The sequence below is a fragment of the Oncorhynchus tshawytscha genome, linkage group LG32 (assembly GCF_018296145.1).
Source record: "Oncorhynchus tshawytscha isolate Ot180627B linkage group LG32, Otsh_v2.0, whole genome shotgun sequence".
Lineage (NCBI taxonomy): Eukaryota > Metazoa > Chordata > Actinopteri > Salmoniformes > Salmonidae > Oncorhynchus > Oncorhynchus tshawytscha.
Genome location: NC_056460.1, coordinates 10,783,647 through 10,806,112, shown reverse-complemented (window position 1 = coordinate 10,806,112; position 22,466 = coordinate 10,783,647). Strand labels below are relative to the sequence as shown.

The 22,466-nt window shown below is 41.6% G+C and overlaps 2 protein-coding genes across 3 annotated transcripts; one reads left to right on the top strand and one right to left on the bottom strand.

The window, feature by feature from the left end:
- Nucleotides 1-1,569: 1,569 nt before the first annotated feature.
- Nucleotides 1,570-10,192, top strand: LOC112245826 (interferon gamma receptor 1-like). Its single transcript, XM_024413991.2, has 7 exons — nt 1,570-2,033; nt 4,119-4,236; nt 6,994-7,169; nt 8,658-8,809; nt 9,010-9,169; nt 9,375-9,505; nt 9,741-10,192. The coding sequence occupies exons 1-7, from the start codon at nt 1,967-1,969 to the stop codon at nt 10,146-10,148; spliced, it is 1,212 nt and encodes a 403-aa protein (XP_024269759.2). The 5' UTR covers nt 1,570-1,966; the 3' UTR covers nt 10,149-10,192.
- A 1,294-nt stretch (nt 10,193-11,486) lies between these two features.
- LOC112245827 (protein LTV1 homolog) lies at nt 11,487-20,846 on the bottom strand. 2 transcript variants are annotated; one of them, XM_024413993.2, is made up of 11 exons: nt 20,662-20,846; nt 20,067-20,198; nt 18,783-18,992; nt 18,306-18,393; nt 18,060-18,192; nt 17,563-17,788; nt 15,451-15,578; nt 15,150-15,286; nt 14,908-14,960; nt 14,512-14,712; nt 11,487-11,980 (listed from the first exon to the last, which is right to left on the bottom strand). In XM_024413993.2, the coding sequence occupies exons 1-11, from the start codon at nt 20,662-20,664 to the stop codon at nt 11,867-11,869; spliced, it is 1,425 nt and encodes a 474-aa protein (XP_024269761.1). In that variant the 5' UTR covers nt 20,665-20,846; the 3' UTR covers nt 11,487-11,866. The 2 variants fall into 2 exon arrangements, with proteins under 2 accessions (XP_024269761.1, XP_024269760.1); XM_024413992.2 differs by having other exon boundaries at nt 18,306-18,396; nt 20,662-20,845.
- Nucleotides 20,847-22,466: the final 1,620 nt, after the last annotated feature.

Genomic DNA, 22,466 nt, shown 5'->3' with positions numbered 1-22,466 from the left:
CCAAAGAACACCAAGGTAACCTGTCTAAATGACTACTGGCCCATAGCCCTCACCTCTGTAGCCATGAAGGGCTTTATAAGGCTGGTCATGGCTCACATCAACACCGTTATCCCAGAAACACTAGACCCACTCTAATTTGCATACTGCCCCAACAGATCCACAGATGATGCAATCTCTATTGCCCTCCACACTGCCCTTTCCCACCTGGACAAAAGGAACACCTACGTGAGAATGTTATTCATTGACTACAGCTCAGCGTTCAACACCATAATGCCCTCAAAGCTCATCTCTAAGCACCCTGGGACTAAACACCTTCCTCTGAAACTGGATCCTGGACTTCCTGACAGGCAGCCCTCAGGTGGTAAAGGTAGGTAACACATCTGCCACACTGATCCTCAACACAGGGGCCCCTCAGGGGTACGTGCTCAGTCTCCTCCGGGTACTCCCTGTTCACCCATGACCAAGCACGACTCCAACAATATCATTAAGTTTGCCGTCGACACAACAGTGGTAGGCCTGATCACTGATAATGATGAGAGCTTATAGGGAGGAGATCAGAGACTTGGCAGTCTGGTGCCAGGACAACAACTTCTCCCTCAACGTGATCAAGACAAAGGAGATGATTGTGGTCTACAGAAAAGGAGGACTGAGCACACCCCCCATTCTCATCGGCGGGGCTGTAGTGGAGCAGGTTGAGAGCTTCAAGTTCCTTGGTGTCCACATCACCAAAAAACGATCAATGTATTGGATGAAACATTGGATGAAACATTTGGCTGGTTATATAAAAGCATTTGAGATGACAGAAAAACAAAGATGCCATATAAAGGATCACTAATTATTGCTGTAAATTTAAATTCAACCTATGTTGCATATCATGCTTGTTCCTTTGCAAAGTGTGCCAACTAGGAACTATATGTTAAAACAGTCACCACAAGGACCTAAAAAAGGGGTTACACCTCAAAAGGCCCAACATCAACACAGGCTGTGATTTTGGCCAGTTTACCGCAGTTCTAGTAAAACTCAGCATTACGTAATAAATACGGGGACTTAAAACAATAAATATCCCCCAGGAGAGCAGGGTTCAGCAATAGAAATACAATCTCACTGATGGACCAGGTCAAGTCCCTTTTATACTGAGGGAGGAAATACATGCATGAGCATCACTGTTAGCTGTAAATCCTTGCATTTATCTTCCATCTCAACCAGAAATCCAGCTGTATATCCTTTTCTTTTGATAGACAAAGGCCTAAAAAAAGTACATGTAGTTCTTATAGGACCGTGTGCCACAATATCATCTGTCCTCACTGTTGCCTGTACAACAATCCTAACATTCTCAAAAGTTTTCTTACGGTGGGCATTTGATATCACTTTCACAAGGGTGCAATGAACACCATTGATTGTGAATTCCTTGTGTTAAACTTGACCTAACAACAAAGAATTAACACAAATCAGCAGTAGGAGGTGGCATTGATCAAGGTAGGCTACTGACATGTTTTTATCTGTCCTTTGATGTCCTGCAACTGGAGAGAGATTGGGTTGAGGACAAGGTGTGAACTCTGCGTTTTTCCCCGCATGTTTCCGGTACTCGACTGGACATATAGTCCATTTTAGGATATGTTTAGTTTAGTTAACTGACTAATAATTTCTAGGATTTCGCATAGTGTAAGCATATATTCCACAGAAGTTTTTGGAATGAAATGATGAAACGGGGGTGTGTCTTTTCGAAGAAACTGTAAAGAAAGACGCCCCGTGTAATTTACTGCCAAAGAAACTGCGTCTTACGACAACGACCGACCGATACTATTCTGATAACACATACACACACACACATTTAGCTCTGTGGTTATGTCTTATAATTTAAGTCAAAGGTAGATTGCTGTTTTTTTAATTTTATTAAATCTAAGAATAAGTCTATCTCATTGTTATTTCGGTTTCTTAAATTTCGTGGATTTGTATTTGAAACGGCATGATGTTGGCTTTTTGTGGTTCATTGATATTCCTAATGGTTTTGGTCACGGCGGTTTCCACACTGGGTAAGTTGGTTAACCTGAATGAAAACTTTGAAACCTACATTGCTTTGATTGAAGAACAATGTGGGTTATTATTATTCTGATTACAAATGGGAAGGGATGATTTGCGGCAATAGGCTTAGCTATGTAATAATACTGTAATAACAATTTCGTCTGTAGGTTCTCGTTTTAAGTCATGGTGTTTTTCCCACTTGTAGTAATTCGGCACACTATGCACTAAATCAGCTCACATCATCTTTTGTCAGTATCCTAACCGCCTAACGTCCCCACATAATGTTATAAAATACAAATGGGCAGTAATTCGGAATCGTCTGCATGTGTTTGAACCTGCTCTTAGAATAAACAAACAACTCCTCATTATGCCTCACCTGCTCCTCAATTCTAACTATAAACCACAGTTTTGTCAAATTAGTCTTGTATTTCATTCTAACATACATTAGGTAGGCAACTATTTGCGTAGGACATAGCTGCTAGGCATAAATAAATGTACTTTGGTCTTTGGTACATTAGCTTACCCAAACTACAGTATAATAAAATGTTAAGATCAGATTCCGTGGTACCAAAGGTGGTTTAACACTGGTGTGGTAAATCCCGGGACTGGTTATCTCCTTGAGTGCTTGCTTAGATTGCAGACCTTTCTGTTCTTTTCAAGTAGGCTCATAAAACAAACATCAGTGCTTTACTATAATAAGCATGAGCAGGGCAATGCTTTCTGCAGTTCATTGTGGGCAAGGCAGTGTTGCAAAATGGGTTTAATAGTTTATGAGAAGGACTTTTGAAGCAATACAGACGGGCAACAATGTAGCCCAACTCACCTGGACAAAGTAACACTCTTATTTGCTTCCTCATTGCTGCCAATATTTACCTGCCATTTTCAAGAAGGGAAAAAGCAGTGTCTAATACATTATAAGTCAATGGAGATCTCTGGTTGAGATGAGAGTTGTGACGTGTCGTTTGGTTGATCATATAGTTGTCTAACAGGAATTGCCCAGGGTGCTGACATGAGGATGTTAGTGTTGCTCAAAAACACTTTGATTAACAAATTATTTCATTTGATTTGTTTACAGAGTGGTGGTTGTTTAGCAACAAAACCGACGCTTGCACAACTACGGGGCAAAACAGGGTTGGCTTAGATTGTTGACAAACTATATACATCCTTCATATGTTTATTGAAAACATACAATCATATCAAAGCACGGCTCCGGGGCGCGCTTCATTTTCGTGATGCGATTGATTGGGGCAGAAATCCGTGTGTTGTTGTGATTCTGGATAGCCAGATAGTTAGCAACAATTACAAGCTAAAATAAAAATGTTTTTATTTAATTGATTTTTTTACAAGCTGCCGCCATGTGGGGAATCGTAGGTAGCTCGTTTCAGCTAGTTTGATCTTGTTATTGATACCATCCCGTAGAAAAAATATTGCAGTTCTGAAACTGCAGGAAAAGTTCAGCAACGGCAGTTAACTGTGGTATTTGACCCAGTAATTGCAGAACAATTGCACTGTATCTGCAGATACACTGAGAAATTATTGCAGTAAATAAAACTTATTTTGGAAGTAGTATTTGCAGAATACTGCATTTATACTGCACTAACTGCAATTATAAACAGGGTGGTTCGAGCCCTGAATGCTGATTGGCTGACAGCCATGGTATATCAGACCGCATACCACAGATATTACAAAACATTATTTTTACTGCTCTAATTATGTTGGTAACCAGTTTATAATAGCAAAAAGGCACCTCGGGGGATTGTGATTTATGGCCAATATACCACGGCTAAGGACTGTGTCCAGGAACTCCATTGTGCATAAGAACAGCCCTTAGACGTGGTATATCGGCCATATGCCACATCTCCAAGCCTTACTGCTTTATTATACCAGAGTGCACTCTGACTGCAATCTTTTTTCACAAGGGATGTTTTAGCCGATGTCATGCCTATGCTAAAATGCTCTGGTGAAGGTTTCCTTGGTACTAACCCTCATGAGCAAAAATGTCAAGATGTAAGAACCGAGACTACCTGCATGACGGGTTCTTCACCTTGCCTCCATAAGCTTACTAACTAAATGGAATGTCTTGTTTTCCTGGACAGTTCCGCCTCCAGAAAATGTGACAGTGAGCTGTAACAACTTACAGACAACTGTTGATTGGAACCACAGTGAACTGCTTCGTCGACCTCTCTTCAAATTGAAAATAACTGGTGATCACAGGTGAGCTTTGCTGGTATTCTAATGAGTAGTAGCTACTACAGGCTACTGCTGACTCGGTTTTGGATGACCCTTCATAATGGCTTACATATGACATATACACCATGGTAGGAGGAACTATATGAAGGTAGGTGGTTTGTAATGGCTTGGAATAAATGGAATGGTACCAAACACACATAAAGAACATGTTTGACTCCGTTCTAGCCATTACGATGAGCCCGTCCTCCTATAGCTCCTCCCAATAACCTCCTCTGATATACACTATGAAAGAACAATGAGGGACAGTATACCGGTGTTACGAATCCCTTTGTCTCTACAGTCTGGGGGTGGCAACGAGACCCATAACATAACTCATGCAAATAACAGTGAAAAAGTAACAGTGAGACCAAATAACCACAGACAACTTGAATCTACCGTCAAACACTCATGGTTTATTTGGTAAATACACGGTAAAGGGGGGCAGGAAAAGAGGCTGAGCTGGACCCAAGGAAAGAAATAAGTATCCAAAAACACCCCTAAGCTAGACTACCTGCTTTAAGAACAGCTAGCTAACTAACCAAAAATACAGTGGGTGGTCCACCCAGTTCTACCTAGTGCTCTTAGACAAAGTGTTTCTATGGGTAGTGTATGCCCATGGGCGACTTGTCTTGGTACCCCCTTTTCCCACCATCAAACAAACAGTCAAACACCTTAACAAAAACAATATTCACAGGGTAACAGACAAAGTGACATGTAGTTGCTAAACCAAACAAGAGCTCTACAGAGAGGTGGCATGACAGAGAGATTGAGCTCCAGAGAAAACAACTGACAGGGTTTTTAAACCAAGGGAAAGGGAATGTGATAGGGTAAGGGAAAAGGAGCAGGTGTCTTCTGATTGATGACTGATTGGTAACTGATGATTGTCACCTGTGAGGGGAGAAGGAGAGAAAAGAAATACACACAGGATACACACAGGATACCTGTATCCGGAACACCCGGACACAGATTAAACCTAGTCATGAACTAAGAAGCATGTTACAATGGAGATTCAAATAGATTTTTAGTCCAGGACTAGGCTTAGTCTGTGTCTGGGAAACCGGCCCTGAATGTTTATTAATGTTTGTAATATCATGCTTTAATTGTTGATGAAATATGAGTTTGTCTAACTATACTGAACAAATATAAATCCAACATGTAAAGTGTTGGTCCCATGTTTCATGAGCTGACATAAAATATCCCAGAAATTTTCCATACGCACTAAAGAAAGCTTATTTCTCTAAAATGTTGTGCACAAATTTGTTAACGTCACAGTTAGTGAGCATATCTCCTTTGCCAAGAAAATTCATCCATCTGACAGGTGTGGCATATCAAGAAGGTGATTAAACAGGATGATCATTACACAGGTGTGCTGGGGACAATAAAAGACCACTCTAGAATGTGCACTTTTGTCACACAACACAATGCCACAGATGTCTCAAGTTCTGAAGGAGCGTGCAATTAATATGCTGACTGCAGGAATGTCCAATAGAGCTGTTGCCAGGGAATTGAATGCTAATTTCTCTACCATAAGCCGCCTCCGACATAATTTTAGAGAATTTGGCAGTACTTCCAACCGGCCTCACAACCGCAGACCATTCTTCACCTGCGGGATCGTCTGAGACCAGCCACCTAGAAAGCTGATGAAACAGTGGGTTTGCACAGCGGAAGAATTTCTGCACAAATTGTCAGAAAACGTCTCAAGGAAGATCATCTGCATGCTCATCGTCCTCACCAGGGTCTTGACCTGACTGCAGTTCGGCGTCGTAACTGACTTCAGTGGGCAAATGCTCCCAGTCGATGGCCATTGGCACACTAGAGAAGTGTGCTCTTCACGGATGAATCCCGGTTTCAACTGTACTAGGCAGATGGCAGACAGCATGTATTGCGTCGAGTGGGCAAGGGCTTTGCTGATGTCAACATTGTGAACAGAGTGCCCAATGGTGACGGTGGGGTTAGGGTATGGGCAGTCATAAGCTACGGACAACAAACACAATTGCATTTTATCGATAGATACTGTTACAAGATCCTGAGGCCCATTGTTGTGCCATTGATCTCCCACCATCACCTCATGTTTCAGCATGATAATGCAAAGGCCCCATGTCACAAGGATCTGTACACAATTCCTGGAAGCTGAAAATGTCTGCAAACTCACCAGACATGTCACCCATAGAGCATTTTTTGGGTGTTCTGTATCAATGTGTATGACAGCATGTTCCAGTTCTTGCCAACAACTTTACACAGCCATTGAAGAGGAGTGGGACAACATTCCACAGGCCACAATCAACAGCCTGATCAACTCTATACAAAGGAGATGTGTCGAACTGCATGAGACAAATGGTGGTCACACCAGATAATGACTGGTTTTCTGATCCATGCCCCTACTTTTTTTTTAAGTATCTGAGACCATATCTGTATTCCCATTCATGTGAAATCTATAGATTAGGGCCTAAAGAATGTATTATATGAACTGTAACTCAGTAAATTCCAGTGATTTCCTTATATGAACTGTAACACAATAAAATCTTTGAAATTGTTGCATGTTGCGTTTATGTTTTTGTTCAGTGTATATAATTTGATTGAAAAGAATAGCATGCGTATGTTATGGGCATCAGATACCTCCTAACAGATCTATCTGCTTATTCAACTATTATACATGATCTATTAACAGTTTCTAACTCTGTTTGTTGGTTGAGTGCCGTCTTTCTGTTAAATGTATCTAATGCTCCCTGTTTTTTGTAATAGTTCGTGGGAGAATTCCACTAAACAGCATCATTATGACCTCTCCCCCTTGATGTGGAATGCTAAAGAACTGGATCGCTACTTTGTGAAGATAACGGCCATTGATGAAATGGAGGAATCAGCATCTCAGAAGTCCTCGATATTCACATTTAATAGATACCTTACAGCTGACATCCACTGTAAGTACAATGTTTTCAAAAGTGGGTTTTCAAAGTGGGCATTGAAAGCATATCAATATTTTTCCTCATTGTATAGAAACATGATTTCGTTGTGTGACATAAAAATGACATCCATCCAAGCGACAGAGAGGTACAGTGCCAGTCAAAAGCTTGGACACACATGCTCCTTCAAGAGTGTGCAAAGCTGTCATCAAGGCAAAGGGTGGCTACTTTGAAGAATCTCATATAAAAATATTTTGTTTTGTTGAACACTTTTTTGGTTACTACATGATTCCATATATGTTATTTCATAGTTCTGATATCTTCACTATTATTCTACAATGTAGAAAATAGTAATAAATAAATACAAAACCCTTTAATGAGTAGGTGTGTCTAAACTTTTGACTGGTACTGTATATATGACCATTTTTTTTATTTTATTTTACTAGGCAAGTCAGTTAAGAACGAATTCTTATTTTCAATGACAGCCTAGGAACAGTGGGTTAACTGCCTGTTCAGGGGCAGAACGACAGATTTGTACCTTGTCAGCTCAGGGATTTGAACTTGGAACCTTTCGGTTACTAGTCCAACTCTCTAACCACTAGGCTACCCTGCCACCCCATTGAGGGAGTCCTCCTCCGGGTCAGTGTATTGAGGTAGTCCTCCTCCGGGTCAGTATATTGAGGTAGTCCTCCTCCAGGTCAGTATATTGAGGTAGTCCTCGTCCAGGTCAGTATATTGAGGGAGTCCTCCTCCAGGTCAGTATATTGAGGGAGTCCTCCTCCGGGTCAGTGTATTGAGGTAGTCCTCCTCCGGGTCAGTGTATTGAGGTAGTCCTCGTCCAGGTCAGTATATTGAGGTAGTCCTCCTCCAGGTCAGTATATTGAGGTAGTCCTCCTCCAGGTCAGTATATTGAGGAGTCCTCCTCCAGGTCAGTGTATTGAGGTAGTCCTCCTCCGGGTCAGCATATTGAGGTAGTCCTCCTCCGGGTCAGTATATTGAGGAGTCCTCCTCCAGGTCAGTATATTGAGGGAGGTCAGTATATTGAGGGAGTCCTCCTCCAGGTCAGTGTATTGAGGTAGTCCTCCTCCGGGTCAGCATATTGAGGTAGTCCTCCTCCGGGTCAGTATATTGAGGGAGTCCTCCTCCAGGTCAGTATATTGAGGGAGTCCTCCTCCAGGTCAGTATATTGAGGGAGTCCTCCTCCAGGTCAGTATATTGAGGGAGTCCTCCTCCAGGTCAGTATATTGAGGGAGTCCTCCTCCAGGTCAGTATATTGAGGGAGTCCTCATCCAGGTCAGTATATTGGGGGAGTCCTCATCCAGGTCAGTATGTTGAGGTAGTCCTCCTCCAGGTCAGTATGTTGAGGTAGTCCTCCTCCAGGTCAGTATGTTGAGGTAGTCCTCCTCCAGGTCAGTATGTTGAGGGAGTCCTCCTCCAGGTCAGTATATTCATTACTGCAGGCTTTTTCTCTAACTCTACTCTAATACCCTTTTCATTTTATCTCAGGCAAGTTGGATTTCCCTGCTGTAAATGTGTCAATGAAGGATATGAAGGTCACAGTGAGCTTCGACAACCCTTACCACCTGTACACAGAACTGAAAGAGTCTCGCATGGGTGAAGATGACAAACGCTTCCTATCCCAAGTAACCTATGAAAATGTAAGCATGATGAAAATTGCCCTTAATTGGTTAGAATCTACAGTGTACATGCAGAGGGTACACATGGGTTATATCCATTGAATTACTATGCTCAGTGCATTAGTAACGATGACCCAACGTTGACATCTATGGATACGTAACGATGATGTTGACATTTAGATTTTTTTTTACTAATTGCATATTCTTTCTTCTGTCTGCAGACTAATCACACGTTTGAGTGCCAGATAGAAGACAAAGTCTGCCATCATTACTTCACAGTCCTGGGGAACAAGGAGAAGTACTGTGTTCGTCTGGAGGGGAATGCAATGGGCCACCGAGTTATGTTCAACAGTAAAGGGCCCATCTGTGTCAATGAAGAGAGTACGTACACTACCTTTATTGACATGCCACTTCATTTGTTATGTCTGGTCCAAGTATTTAACTCTGACATTTTGTTTGTATGAATTATTGCAGTTTTGATGTAATTATTATAGTCAAAATGAATAGCGGCCATGGAAAGTTAACTTACAGTGACATAGTATGCTAGTTAAGCGATTCCGTGACTGATATGTTTGTCTGTCTGCAGAAACAATTTCACTGGAATATTTTTTGCCATTGATCATCATTGGCATTGTGGCCTTTGTAGTCTTTGTGACAATAAGGCTCTGCAAGAGAAGCATGCGGAAAAGAAACTTGTCCAATTTTCCAAAGACTTTGGTAAGCGCATAATGTGTATGGTGGGTAATGTATGTATTATGTAGAATGAGTCAAATGTAGTGTATTTTATGTATAAAGCAGTACTACTTTCTTCTCTGGAACAAGTTCATCCTATCCGATGCTTTTGCTTGTTGCTAGAACAGTATATGTTATCGGTTTCTTTTCTGGTCCAAAAGAGTAACCATACACCCCGAGCTGACTAATCTCAAATTGGCTATGCATTATTCTTTCACAGGCTTCAATCTTATCAAACCCACACGACAAGAATATAATGGAGCTGCAATTTGAGATCATAGCGCACATTAGTGGCATAGAACCAGTTACCACCACATCCCAGAGCCTGTTGGAAACTTCAGAAGAGGAGGAGGAACCGGTTGAGAGTCCGACCACTAGCGTTGGATTTTCGGCTAACCCCTTTAGTTCTGGGCAGGTGGGAGAGGGCTTATCGGACAGCAGGAGCCAATTACGGACTGAGCTTCAGGTGATACAGCCACGCTCTGTGCTGCTGTGTGGAGATGACTCCGAGGAATCAGACGACATGGATTCCACAGCTTCTGGCTATGACAGACAACACATTCCTCTACAAGAGGTGGAGGTGGAGATGAGTGCAGGAGATGTAGTGGTGGGCTATGGCCCCACCTGAGCACCTCTGAACTCAGGCCTCTGTAAAAAAAAAAAAAAAACTTTCACTGGATGGATTAAGAACAATGACATTTGACTTCACAGAACTGGTTTACCTAGGTACACTGATACACTATCATGCCTAACTGATGTTCAATCGTGTCCTCATTGGTGCAGCTCTTCATTCAAAGACTCAATCATGGACACGCTTACTGAGGTGTGGCTGCTTCGCGTGATGTATTATCTCTACCTTCTTGCCCTTTGTGCTATTGTCTGTGTAATAATGTTTTGCGGCTACCATGTTGTGTTGCTGCCATGTTATGTTGTCATCTTAGGTCTCTTTATGTAGTGTTGCGGTGTCTCTCGTCATGAGTTCTGTCCCATATTTTTATTTTATTTTGTATTTTTAATCCCAGCCCCCTTCCCTGCAGGAGGCCTTTTGATAGGTCATCAATATAAATAAGAATTTGTTCTTAACTGACTTGCATAGTTAAAGGTAAAAAAAAAATAAGTAGAAAAATGTTTGAATTTTTGTACATTTTATTTTAAACTTTTTTTAACAAGGCAAACCCTAATCCGGACAATGCTGGGCCAATTGTGCACCACCCAAGGGGACTCCCGATCACATCCGGTTGTGATACAGCCTAGAATTGAACCAGGGTCTGTATTGACACCTCTAGCACTGAGATGTAGTGCCTTAGACCGCTGTGCCACTCAGGCTGACTCAGAGAACAGTCAGTGACAAAGTGTTCAAAGCCTCCAAGATGGCAGGCAGTTATACACCTGTACCACTCTTTCCACCTGAGCCATTTAAGGATAACAATAGGGATCTCTGACAACACTGGCCAACCTGTCATACTGGATTTACGAGCAGCTTTATTTACGTCAACCACTCTTCCATGAAAATATGACCTTGTGGATCAACGGCATTAAAGATGTAGCACTGTAGGATTAAACACCAAATACTATTTATCCAAGCTAACCGAGTAGGCTGTGAGATGCAAGGCAAATATCACCCACGACATTGGCCATCCACTGAAGTTGCATCAATTTCTTTCAATGTTTACCAAAGCTTCAGGCCAACTGCCATTAACCTGGTTAGATAATGATTGCCACTCTGTATAATGTTATTTTCTGTTGTATTTCTGTTTTTAATGGTCCCTGGGAGATTTCTGTAAGTCTATCGCCAGTTCAAATCTGTGTGCTGAACTAATCTTCAGTAAACTTTACTCAGGATGTAAAAAATATTTTGGGTGGTTGGGCATTGAAATATAATTGAATAACCAAATGAATGTCACACACACAACTGTAAAATAAAACAGACTAAGTATTTCATTTTTCTCAACAAAAAAACACCAGGAAGATTCTTTAGCTTTATTGTATAAGGTAAGAAGGGTTAGTGAACTGCACTCTGATGACTGACATACTAACTTCAAAACAGTTGATCTATATTTTTTTTTTTTTTTAAACGTCTGAATTAGCCTGGTCCCAGATCTGTTTGTGCAGTCTTGCAGACTTACTGTCATGGTGAGAATGATCATAGGAGTTGGGGAGAGCACAAACAGATCTGGGACCAGGCTACATTAATCTCTGAACACTTCACAAAAAAATGCCACACAGCCCATAGTCCTCGTGTTGGGGGTCCTCTGCAAAATGGTGGTTGCAGGGTTGTTGTCCATCAGCAATCCAGTTAAGAGGATGAGCACAAAGTCAGTCCCAATTCATCTTGCATCTGGGCAGCTAAGACAGCTTTAGACCCTGGACGTTGGAACGCAGGTTCAACATTTGTTTCTCTTGATAGACCTTTTCCTGTTTGAACGCCTCTTTGTTGGCCTTTTTTTCTGTTCTTCGCTCCTGTAGAAACATTCAAGAAATATGTTGTCAATGGTGAAGGACAAAAAGCATTCTACAAGATATCCAAAATACTTGAACCGTATTCATAGATGACGCTTACAAAAAAAAAAGTAGTTATACAATGTATATCATTTCAGCAAAAAAAGAAACATCTCTTTTTCAGGACCCTTTCTTTCAAAGTTAATTCGTTAAAAAAAAAATCAAAATAACTTCACAGATCGTCATTGTAAAAGGTTTAAACACTGTTTCCCATGCTTGTGTCAATGAACCATAAACAATTAATGAACATGCACCTGTGGAACAGTCTTTAAGACACTAACAGCTTACAGGCGGTAGGCAATAAAGGTCACAGTTATGAAAACTTAGGACACTAAAGAGGCCTTTCTACTGACTAAAAAACACCAAAGGAAAGATGCCCAGGGTCCCTGCTCATCTGTGTGAACGTGCCTTAGGCATGCTGCAAGGAGGCATGAGGACTGCAGATGTGGCCAGGGCAATAAATTGCAATGTCCGTACTGTGAGACGCCTAAGACAGCGCTACAGGGAGACAGGACGGACAGCTGATGTTCCTCGCAGTGGCAGACCACATGTAACAACACCTGCACAGGATCAGTACATCCGAACATCACACCTGCGGGATAGGTACAGAATGGCAACAACAACTGCCCGAGTTACACCAGGAACGCACAATCCCTCCATCAGTGCTCAGACTGTCCACAATAGGCTGAGAGAGACTGGACTGAGGGCTTGTAGGCCGGTTGTAAGGCAGGTCCTCACCAGACAACACCGGCAACAACGTCGCCTATGGGCACAAATCTACCGTCGCTGGACCAGGCAGGACTGGCAAAAAGTGCTCTTCACTGACGAGTCTCGGTTTTGTCTCCCCCCGGGGGTGATGGTCGGATTCGCGTTCATCGTCAAAGGAATGAGCGTTAAACCGAGGTCTGTACTCTGGATCGGGATCGATTTGGAGGTGGAGGGTTCATCATGGTCTGGGGCGGTGTGTCACAGCATCATCGGACTGAGCTTGTTGTCATTGCAGGCAATCTTAACGCTGTGCGTTACAGGGAAGACATCCTCCTCCCTCACGTGGTACCCTTCCTGCAGGCTCATCCTGACATTCCACCAGCCATACTGCTCATTCTATGCGTGATTTCCTACAAGACAGGAATGTCAGTGTTCTGCCATGGCCAACGAAGAGCCTGGATCTCAATCTCATTGAGCACTTCTGGGACCTGTTGGATCGGAGGGCTAGGGCCAATCCCCCCAGAAATGTCTAGGAATTGCAGGTGGAAGAATGGGGTAACACCTCACAGCAAGAACTGGCAAATCTGGTGCACTCCATGAGGAGGAGATGCACTGCAGTACTTAATGCTGCTGGTGACCACACCAGACTGTTACTTTTGACCCCCCCTTTGTTCAATTTCTGTTAGTCATTATTCAATTTCTGTTTGTCACATGTCTGTGGAAGTTGTTCACTTTATCTCAGTTGTTGAATCTTGTTATGTTCATACAAATATTTACACATGTAAAGTTTGCTGAAAATAAAGGCAGTTGACAGTGAGTGGACGTTTCTGAGATATAATATACTCTGAAAAAAAACTGCATCTTTTTGATATTTTGACCAGTTGTCATTTTCTGCAAATAAATCCTCTAAATGACAATATCTTTATTTGGAATTTGGGAGAAATGTCAGTAGTTTATAGAATAAAATAAAAATGTTAATTTTACCCAAACACATACCTATAAATAGTAAAATGAGAGAAATATTTAAAAAAACTGGGTAAAATTGCAGTGGTCTCTTTATATATGTATACATACAGCTCTGGAGAAAAAATAAATATATATATATATATATATATACAGTTGAAGTCGGAAGTTTACATACACCATAGCCAAATACATTTAAACTCAGTTTCACAATTCCTGACATTTAATCCAAGTAAAAATTCCCTGTCTTAGGTCAGTTAGGATCACCACTTTCATTTTATGAATATGAAATGTAAGAATAATAGTTGAGAATGATTTATTTCAGCTTTTATTTATTTCATCACATTCCCAGTGGGTCAGAAGTTTACATACTTGCCTTTAAATTGTTCAACTTCGATCAAACGTCTACAATTATTTTTCTGAGGTCTTGGCTGATTTCTTTTGATTTGAACTTCTGACCCACTGGAATTGTGATACAGTGAATTATAAGTGGAATAATCTTGTCTGTAAACAATTGTTGGAAAAATGACTTGTGTCATGCACAAAGTAGATGTCCTAACCGACTTGCCAATCTGTAGTTTGTTAACAAGAAATTTGTGGAGTGGTTGAAAAACGAGTTTAATAACTCCAACCTAAGTGTATGTAAACTTCTGACTTCAACTCTATATAAAAAAATGGAGCACAGTATTCCAACCTATGACAATTGTTCCAGGAGCTTTTTCAGCCATTTTGTTGCCAAGCCAACAATAAATTAATTCTCAACATGAACACCCGGTAGGGAGGACAAGACAGAGCTATTAGCCCTGAGTATAGTAACCCACCTTGCGCTCTTCTCTGATAGCCTGTTTCCTGGCTTTCCGCTCCTCCTTGCTCTCCTCTCGAGGTCGGGGCTGTGTGGCAACTCGGGGCAGGTCTGAGTCGTTGATACGCTCCATGCGCTCCGCCTGCTTGGCTGTCGGGCCCCTCCCGGGAAGGACGTCCAGAGGAATGCCTGTCCTGGTAGACACTCGGATGGGCTTTGCCTGAGAAGAGAACACAGAAATACACTAAACGGTCATATCAACAGCAACAATGGCCCGGAGCTGATGCCTTGAATTCACAACTTAGTAGCTAACGTTGGGTAGGAAGACGAGCTAAAAGCCTCACAAAATGTTTAACGTTAGACATGCAACTTACTTACTTCGCTCAAACAACCAACAGAGGAAAACATGTCTTACCTTTGGTGGATCTTTGATGATTTTTGGATGGTTATACAAATTTGAATAGGTACCTTGGATAGTAAAGAAAGGATTTCAATATTCATTAACAAAAAAGGAAAATGTAGTAATTATGGTAATAAAGATCTAGCCAATAGGTATGTCATCAGAACAGAATTGTCATCAGGCATGTACTACAATGGTAATCTTAAAGTGTTAGTTACTGAACAGACAATAGCAACATGTTTAGGAGACTAACTTACTGATAATGGTTTCACAGTCCCACTTCTCTGCCGGTGCCGTCAGGACAATGGTCTCCATCTCCTGTTCCTCTTCATCCTCCTCCTCCTCCCTCACCACTGGCAGCTCTTTAGGACCCAGGGCATCAGGCCTCCGGTAGCTGAAAGAACATAGTTGATTCAGTTACTGTCATTATCTATAGTTAAACACACATACACACAAAGAAATGATTATGGTAATCCATTGTGTCCAATGAGGACTTCCACCTCTGTCTTTATCTAAGAGTATTGCTATGGCAAAATAGTTACACACACACACACTCACTCTAACTCCTTCTGTTTGAAGTAGTCTTTGATGACCTCCTCCAGGCGAGCACTGTCTGGCTCGATATGCCCTTCCAGCTCAGCGTTGTCCAGGGCCCCAATCTCATCCTCATCAAACTGCTCGAAAAACTATGGGCGACAGAAAGAAACAAGTTCTAAAAACGATACAATGACATTCATTGAAATCATTGTACGAATTAAAGGAATATCATAAGTTGAAATCAGCACCTGAGTGTAGGGCTGTTGCGGTGACCGTATTACCGCCACACCGGTGGTCACGAGTCATGAAGGCAGTCAAATTTCACATGAGCGTTTAGTCACGGTAATTAGGCTTCTCCAAGCTGATGCTGCTGCTGGTGATCAGTAGCTTACCAAACTGCCTGGTACTCAGCACTCGATTGTCCCTCTAATCACTCTGGCATCAACGCAAATGTAAAGGAAAATCTAATCAAACACTTCATGAGAGCCAATGAGCTCATGTTGCGGCACATTTCTATAGGCTATGCTATTGCAGGAGAAAGCAGAGTGATGGCCGCTAATAAAAAGAGGAGGATCCCATCAGCTTTCTATAGGCTCGGCCTACTATATTTATTTCTCAACTTTCCTAATATTAAGCACATTACTTTCTCTTTACAACAGGAGTATAGACTATCTGGCTGGCATGAAAATAAACCGTGGGGAAAAACCTCCATCACTATTTAAGTGCATAGATGACATGGATTTTTTCCCACTGCCCGTGTTTCGATGCAGGTGAATGATAATGGTAAAATCTAAATAAGTAAAAATGTTACACATATATTAAATAGTATATGCAAAGACAAGATTAAATTAAGAATAGTCTGATGGGTGACAATATTAGCCTATCACTTGTGAATGATGCCCAGCATAAGAAAAAAAAATAACTTTTGCGACTTGTTCGAATCATAGTCACACACCTCATGTAGCCTAGCCCATCGGCGTATATGTTTTAATAAGGTTTGTATCGTAATTAAAGTGGCCAAATAACTTCTTAAAATTAAGCACATATATCCACTTTACAAGGGGTGTAGAGTCTAACGTGCATACATAAGCAGCGCAAGAGTTTCACGTTTGGGGAAGATCATTTTCAGCATAGAAATGCACCTCTATCGTGAAAACATTACATGCATAATCGCATTTTAGGTCACTTTTGAGAATGTTTTCCCGCTAATGGAACATTCGCGCTTATAATGTGAAGAAAAAGCTGCATAGTTTATCAACATTTTAAGCTAAATGTTCAGATCCTTTGCTTCCACCACATTGCACAATACATTTTTTTGATGCTTGTGGTTGTATTAATTTGGGATCCATTGCATCCCACAACTGTCCCAGACTATGTTTGGAATACTTATTTCTCGTACAGAATAAGTAGACTTTTGTACTATGGGGGATAGTTGATTGACATAGGCTAGTGCTTTTGCTGTTCGTTAGGCCTACTCCTCTTCTTGGCTGACAAAAAGTAAATGTGGCCAGTTCTTCCAATATCTTCAATATGCACCTCAGAATTGGATAAGGACGCCCGCAGTTGCATCTGCCTTAACTTGTAGCCTGCGAACAAGACCCACGGAGAGCCGTGCTTCAGCTTGCGCAGTGCACTCAGGGAGAAGGGCACAACGCAGCACACCGGCCCACAAAAGGTATGGATTTTTTTTAGGGTGTATTACAGCCACAAAGGGGATGCCGCCGTGAAATTCGAGGCATTATCAAGTGCTTGTCGAATTGTCAATGAGACTATTGGAGTGTGTACAGCTTGCGGAAAAAAACAAAGCAGAGCTCATGCATTTTCAAGCAACTTATTTCAAATCATCATTAGTCTCATCATGCAGCCGTACAATGTATTAAAAATCAAAACATACAGCCCAACGTGTATTAGACTTCTTAAAATGTGGAAGCCAGGAGTGTTAATTAACAGTCAATCACCGAGAGACCGACAGTTATTTGCTTGACAATCACCGTCTGACTACATTTTGTGACCGCCACAGCCCTGAGTGTTTATGCTGTTCGATGAGCCAGTCAACCACAGTTTATCTTTTACCAAAGGTCACACAATGCAACCCAGGTCCAAACCCCAAAAGTATGTCCGGGGCTCACTGACCTTCTCAAAGCGGTCGTCCAGCAGTGTGAGCTGTTCGTTCCTCCTCATGACTGACGAGGTCATGGAGTATTCTGTGAAGCGAGTTTTCGTCTCCTCGTCCATGAACATGAACTCCCGGGGGCGCCCCTCGCCGTCCTCATCACCAGAGACACCGCCCTCGGAGTTAAAGTCTCCCTCAGAGTCGCTCTCCTCTTCGTCTGTATCCTCCCACTCTTCATCACCATCACTGCAATATGAGTGAGTGAGTGAGTGAGTGAGAGAGTGAGTGAGAGAGCGAGAGAGGAGGTTTCCAACAGCGCAAAGGGACTTAGGAGAGCACGGCTTTATTGTGACAGGACTTCAATTAGCAGATGTTAACCAGCTCTTAGTAAGAAACTAAAAACACAAAAAGCAATCCTCTCTCTCTCAACAATTGTAACTTGATTGGTATAGCCCAAATGAATGGGACTAAGGCTCACTAAAAATAAATAAAACGGATATAAAGTATACATTCTTACCCCACGCCAACAGCTCCTTTGACATCGTTGGCCTTCAAAATGAAGTCGTCATCCAGCATGTTGTCTGGGTCGTCAAAGTCAAAGTCCTCGTCGAGAGCAGCTACGATGTCTGGGTCCATGTCCAGCCTGGGTCCTTTGAGACAAAACACGAGGGGGAGAGAAAAGGAGTTTTAAAAACTTGGAAGAATTCACCGATTTAGAATCATGACCTGGCGTTTGGTTTTGTTACTGACGGAGGCCTCTTACCTGAGATGGGGGCAGCTTTGTTCAACATTCCCACCTCCTCCTCAAACTCTGACGCAAACACAGAGGAGGGCAAGTTGAAGGAGACGGTCTGCTGAAGTTACAAAAGCATAATAGGTTTAATACTTCCGTTTATCACAATTACCTCAAAAATACTGGCTACCGTACTCGCTGTTGCTATAAAATGTGTAGTGGTTATTAAGAGAAATGTAGTCATGATAGCTAATGTTGGCCCCATACCCCATCCTACAGTCACTCCTACCACAACCTAAAATACACTAAGTATTGGGGAAAGTGGGGAAATTTGATCTCACAAATGCAAGCCTCTTAAAAACTACTCCAGCTAGCTACATTGTTAGCAAAGGACAAGATCATTTCAACTTGTATTTGCACCATCGGCGGTTTGGTCCAATATATAGCCCAAACATTCACACAACCGTTCCACTCAGCAACAACCACTGGACCTCCTGCTAAACTTACAGGAGTAGCCTTTTCCTCCTCCTCATCGTCGTCGTCGTCGTCATCATCCCCATCCTGGAGGTCATGGGTACGTTTGCCTCTCTGTGATTTGCCGGATGAAGCCCACTCTACGGGCCGAGCCGTTTCTCTCAGGTGCTGCAGGTAGTTGTAGTCGTCGTCAAAAAACACCCCAAACTCCCTCTGCTCCTCTCGCCGCTTCTCCACCTCCACCTGAACACAGACAGTAGAGTAAGTGGTTACGGACCATGAGACAAAGAAATACAATTGTGCACATAAAGCAGGATTTTAATGCACCAAATATCTTGGTTGTCCTTGGCCAGTGAATATCTACAACAAATATGTTTTTGACTTGAAGTGCAACTCTTCTACTAGGACAAATAGCCTAAATATTGTAACCAATGGATGTCTTTTGATGAAAACTGTGACCATTTCTTCCATTGCAAAACTAAATACCTGAGTAAAGTTTGGTAAATGTACTAACACAGTAGGTACTAGAACCCCTGGGGGTACTTGGTCTATCCACAGGGGGTACTTGACACAAATCTCAATCAAATGTTCTTATAAAGCCCTTTCTACATCAGCAGATGTCACAAAGTGCTTATACAGAAACCCAGCCTAAAATCCCAAAACAGCAAGCAATGCAGATGGAGCAGCACGGACTCTCAAGACTCATGCACACGAGTGGGTACTTCAGCAGTACTCCAGGCAGAGCAAAATTCAGTTGACGGTACAGTGAGTACGTTTTCTTATGCAATACTCATGTAAACACCCTACTGTGTCAATCTTAAATCGGCGTACGGTCACATTAAATCGCCGATTAAAACATTTGCTTTTCTGAGCAATCTTTCGAATTAATAGGACATGTAAACAACTTCATCGGCGGTCCAGCGGTGTCTCTGATCTGCGCATGTGTTAGCACCAGCACGAGTGAAATGAGTTCGGTACAACTAAACGTATGCGTTTTAGAAGTCGTTTTTCCACATACAAACTTTACATGTCCGAACTCAGAATCAAATATGCTTCCCAAAAATAACATGTTCATGTGTGGTAGAAAGTTTATTTTGATTGGGGATTTCAGGCATTTATCAGAGCATCAACAGGTAACCTTTTCAGATGTGTCCAGATGTGTCCATGTAAACAGGATTATTAGGGGAATTGTTCTTCTTGCAAAACATGCATATACGTTTTAATCAAACTATTATATTAATCTGACTATCCACAGTAATCTCATTATTAACCATACTCAGTAACCGGTTGGGAACCACTGTAATAACACGTTCTTACCTTTTGTGCCGGTAGGAGGACATGCTGCGGTGCTTTCTCGTCAGCAGCGAGGGGGTCCCTCTGACTTCTGTGGACCAGGTGAAAGGTCACCGCTTTCTTCTTGTCAATGAATGCCTTCTTCCTTTTATTAGGCTAGAAAAGAAAGACATGTAGATAATGCAATTTGTTACATAGTCTTTGGGTCAACTGCATCAGGCTCAGATGCAGCAATATGTCAGTGACCTGTGTTGAGTGGTCACTGTTCATCACAAGCCCTTTGTACATGAGGGTTAGGCAGTAAGAAAGGAAGAACTGTTCTGAAATGTAAATTGATGTTCATGCACTAGCTAGTTAGCTAACTTAGTTTAACTTGCTAACAACCAACACACAATCTAGTTTGTTGGCTATTGCTAAAACGATCAAACTCACCCACACTTGAAACAACATATTAGCTAGCTAACATGTTTGGTTTAGTAGACATTGACAAGCACAACAGTTGACATTATTTATGTAACGTTAGTAAGTTAGCTGCCTGTCTGTCGACATCCACAGGGGGTATGAATGCAAAGAATGAATGCAAAGCTAAAACAACGTTGGCAGCTGAAAGTGTGCTTACCATAGTTCAATTGGATCGCTGTGAACACACTTTTAAAGTATTTTTACAAAAAAGTTTCTGACAGTTATCTCGCGCTAAAATAGTGTCATTTACGGGGATTAAAAAAATAAATGTCAATGTTGTTTATCCACGCGGACTCCTTCCTCACACGCTGCTTCTACCATTTTTGGAACAAACCATTTCACAGGACAAAAGGGGTGTACTTTGTTCACTTCATACATTATATCAGATGGCTATACATTATTGTATTTGTATTAATATATTATGTTTTCAAAGTATGTATTCTCTATGAAATAATTGTTAATTGAAAACCAATTAACTGGAATGTAAGTAGCCTGGCGGGTAGGAGCGTTGGGCCAGTAACCGAAAGGTTGCTGGATCGAATCCACAGCTGACAAGGTACAAATCTGTCGTTCTGCCCCTGAACAAGGCAGTTATTTTTTTAATTAACACATCAATGCAGAAAGTACATGGAGGAACACAAGTATATATATGAATAATATACAAAGGAAAATGGGGCTAGGGGGTACAATATCACATTACACAAGGACCTTAAGGGACAGACATACTTATACTTCTAACAGTTTTTTTGTTAGAATATTTAATTGTCTTAAAATATAGTTCAATTTCTTTTTGTAAGGTTAGAAAATGTGTTTTGTTTGTAATTTACATTTGTGAATATGAAATTTGGCACAACGAATAATCAAATTAATTACATAAAATTGTTTCAACTTATTTCTATCTTAGGTAAAGAATCCAAGCAGTACATTTCTACACAATAGTGCAAAATCTCCATAAATGCGTTAAATTATAAATCTACTTATGTCTTGCATGAATACAATGCCAAAAAAGATGCAACACGTTTCTGGGTGGTCATTGCAAAAGGTACAATTTGAGTTTATGTTTTTCTTAAACTTCTTCATATAGTGGTTGTCAGGATAATATTTATGAATAATTTTAAAGGAAACGTACTTAATTTAGTTAACAAGTAGGTTCTGAGGGTAAGGTCTTGACACTCCTGAATAATAAAGCAACACCTGAGCAAGGCAGTTAAACAACTGTTCCCCGGGCGCCGATGACGTGGATGTTGATTAAGGCAACCCGCCGAACCTCTCTGATTCAGAGGGGTTGGGTTAAATGCGGAAGACACATTTCAGTGGAATGCATTCAGTTGTACATTGACGAGGTATCCCCATTCCCCTTCAGTTGGTATAACCCAGACGACCAAACTAATCGATAATGAACAACAGGAATCGATCACAGCATCATCCAGCTCAAGACTTCCCGATATTTTGTGTGACCTTTATTTAAGAAAGTAAATCAGATAAGAACAAATGACTATTTACAATGACGGCCTACACCGGCCGAACCCGGAAGTCGCTGGGCCAATTGTGCGCCGCCCTATGGGGCTCCCAATCACGGCCGTTTGTGATACAGTCTGTTTTATTTTATTGGCACGAAATCTACAAAGCTTTTGGAATGTGAGGTGAGCAATAGCCAATGAGAGCTCGCCAGAGAAGAAGCCAGTGAGATTACTTTATTTTGCATCATCCATAATGCGTAGACAATAGAGAAGGAGCGATTACTACCGCTAGTATACTTTTGCACTTGCCTTTAATTAATCAAAGCCACATTGTCAAATCGCTACAGCTCTGAAGTTCACAAGCAATGTTATTACATTCTAAATGTTGGCTAGGTATTTCAACTCTGGCAAGCGTGAATGTCTGACTGAAAATATTTCAGGCTGCTTTGAGACACTGCTCCTTGCAGCTACATTAAATAACACAATTGTTTTCTTGAGACAG

Excerpts from the sequence above, each read along its gene's own strand:
- LOC112245826 (XM_024413991.2), top strand. The coding sequence starts at position 1,967 with ATGATGTTGGCTTTTTGTGGTTCATTGATATTCCTAATGGTTTTGGTC. Across the intron at positions 4,237-6,993 it reads AAAATAACTGGTGATCACAG|TTCGTGGGAGAATTCCACTA; the intron begins GTGAGCTTTGCT and ends TTTTTGTAATAG. Across the intron at positions 9,506-9,740 it reads CCAATTTTCCAAAGACTTTG|GCTTCAATCTTATCAAACCC; the intron begins GTAAGCGCATAA and ends ATTCTTTCACAG.
- LOC112245827 (XM_024413992.2), bottom strand. Across the intron at positions 18,993-20,066 it reads TCCTCCTACCGGCACAAAAG|GTGGAGGTGGAGAAGCGGCG; the intron begins GTAAGAACGTGT and ends GTCTGTGTTCAG. Across the intron at positions 15,287-15,450 it reads TTCAAACAGAAGGAGTTAGA|CTACCGGAGGCCTGATGCCC; the intron begins GTGAGTGTGTGT and ends ATGTTCTTTCAG.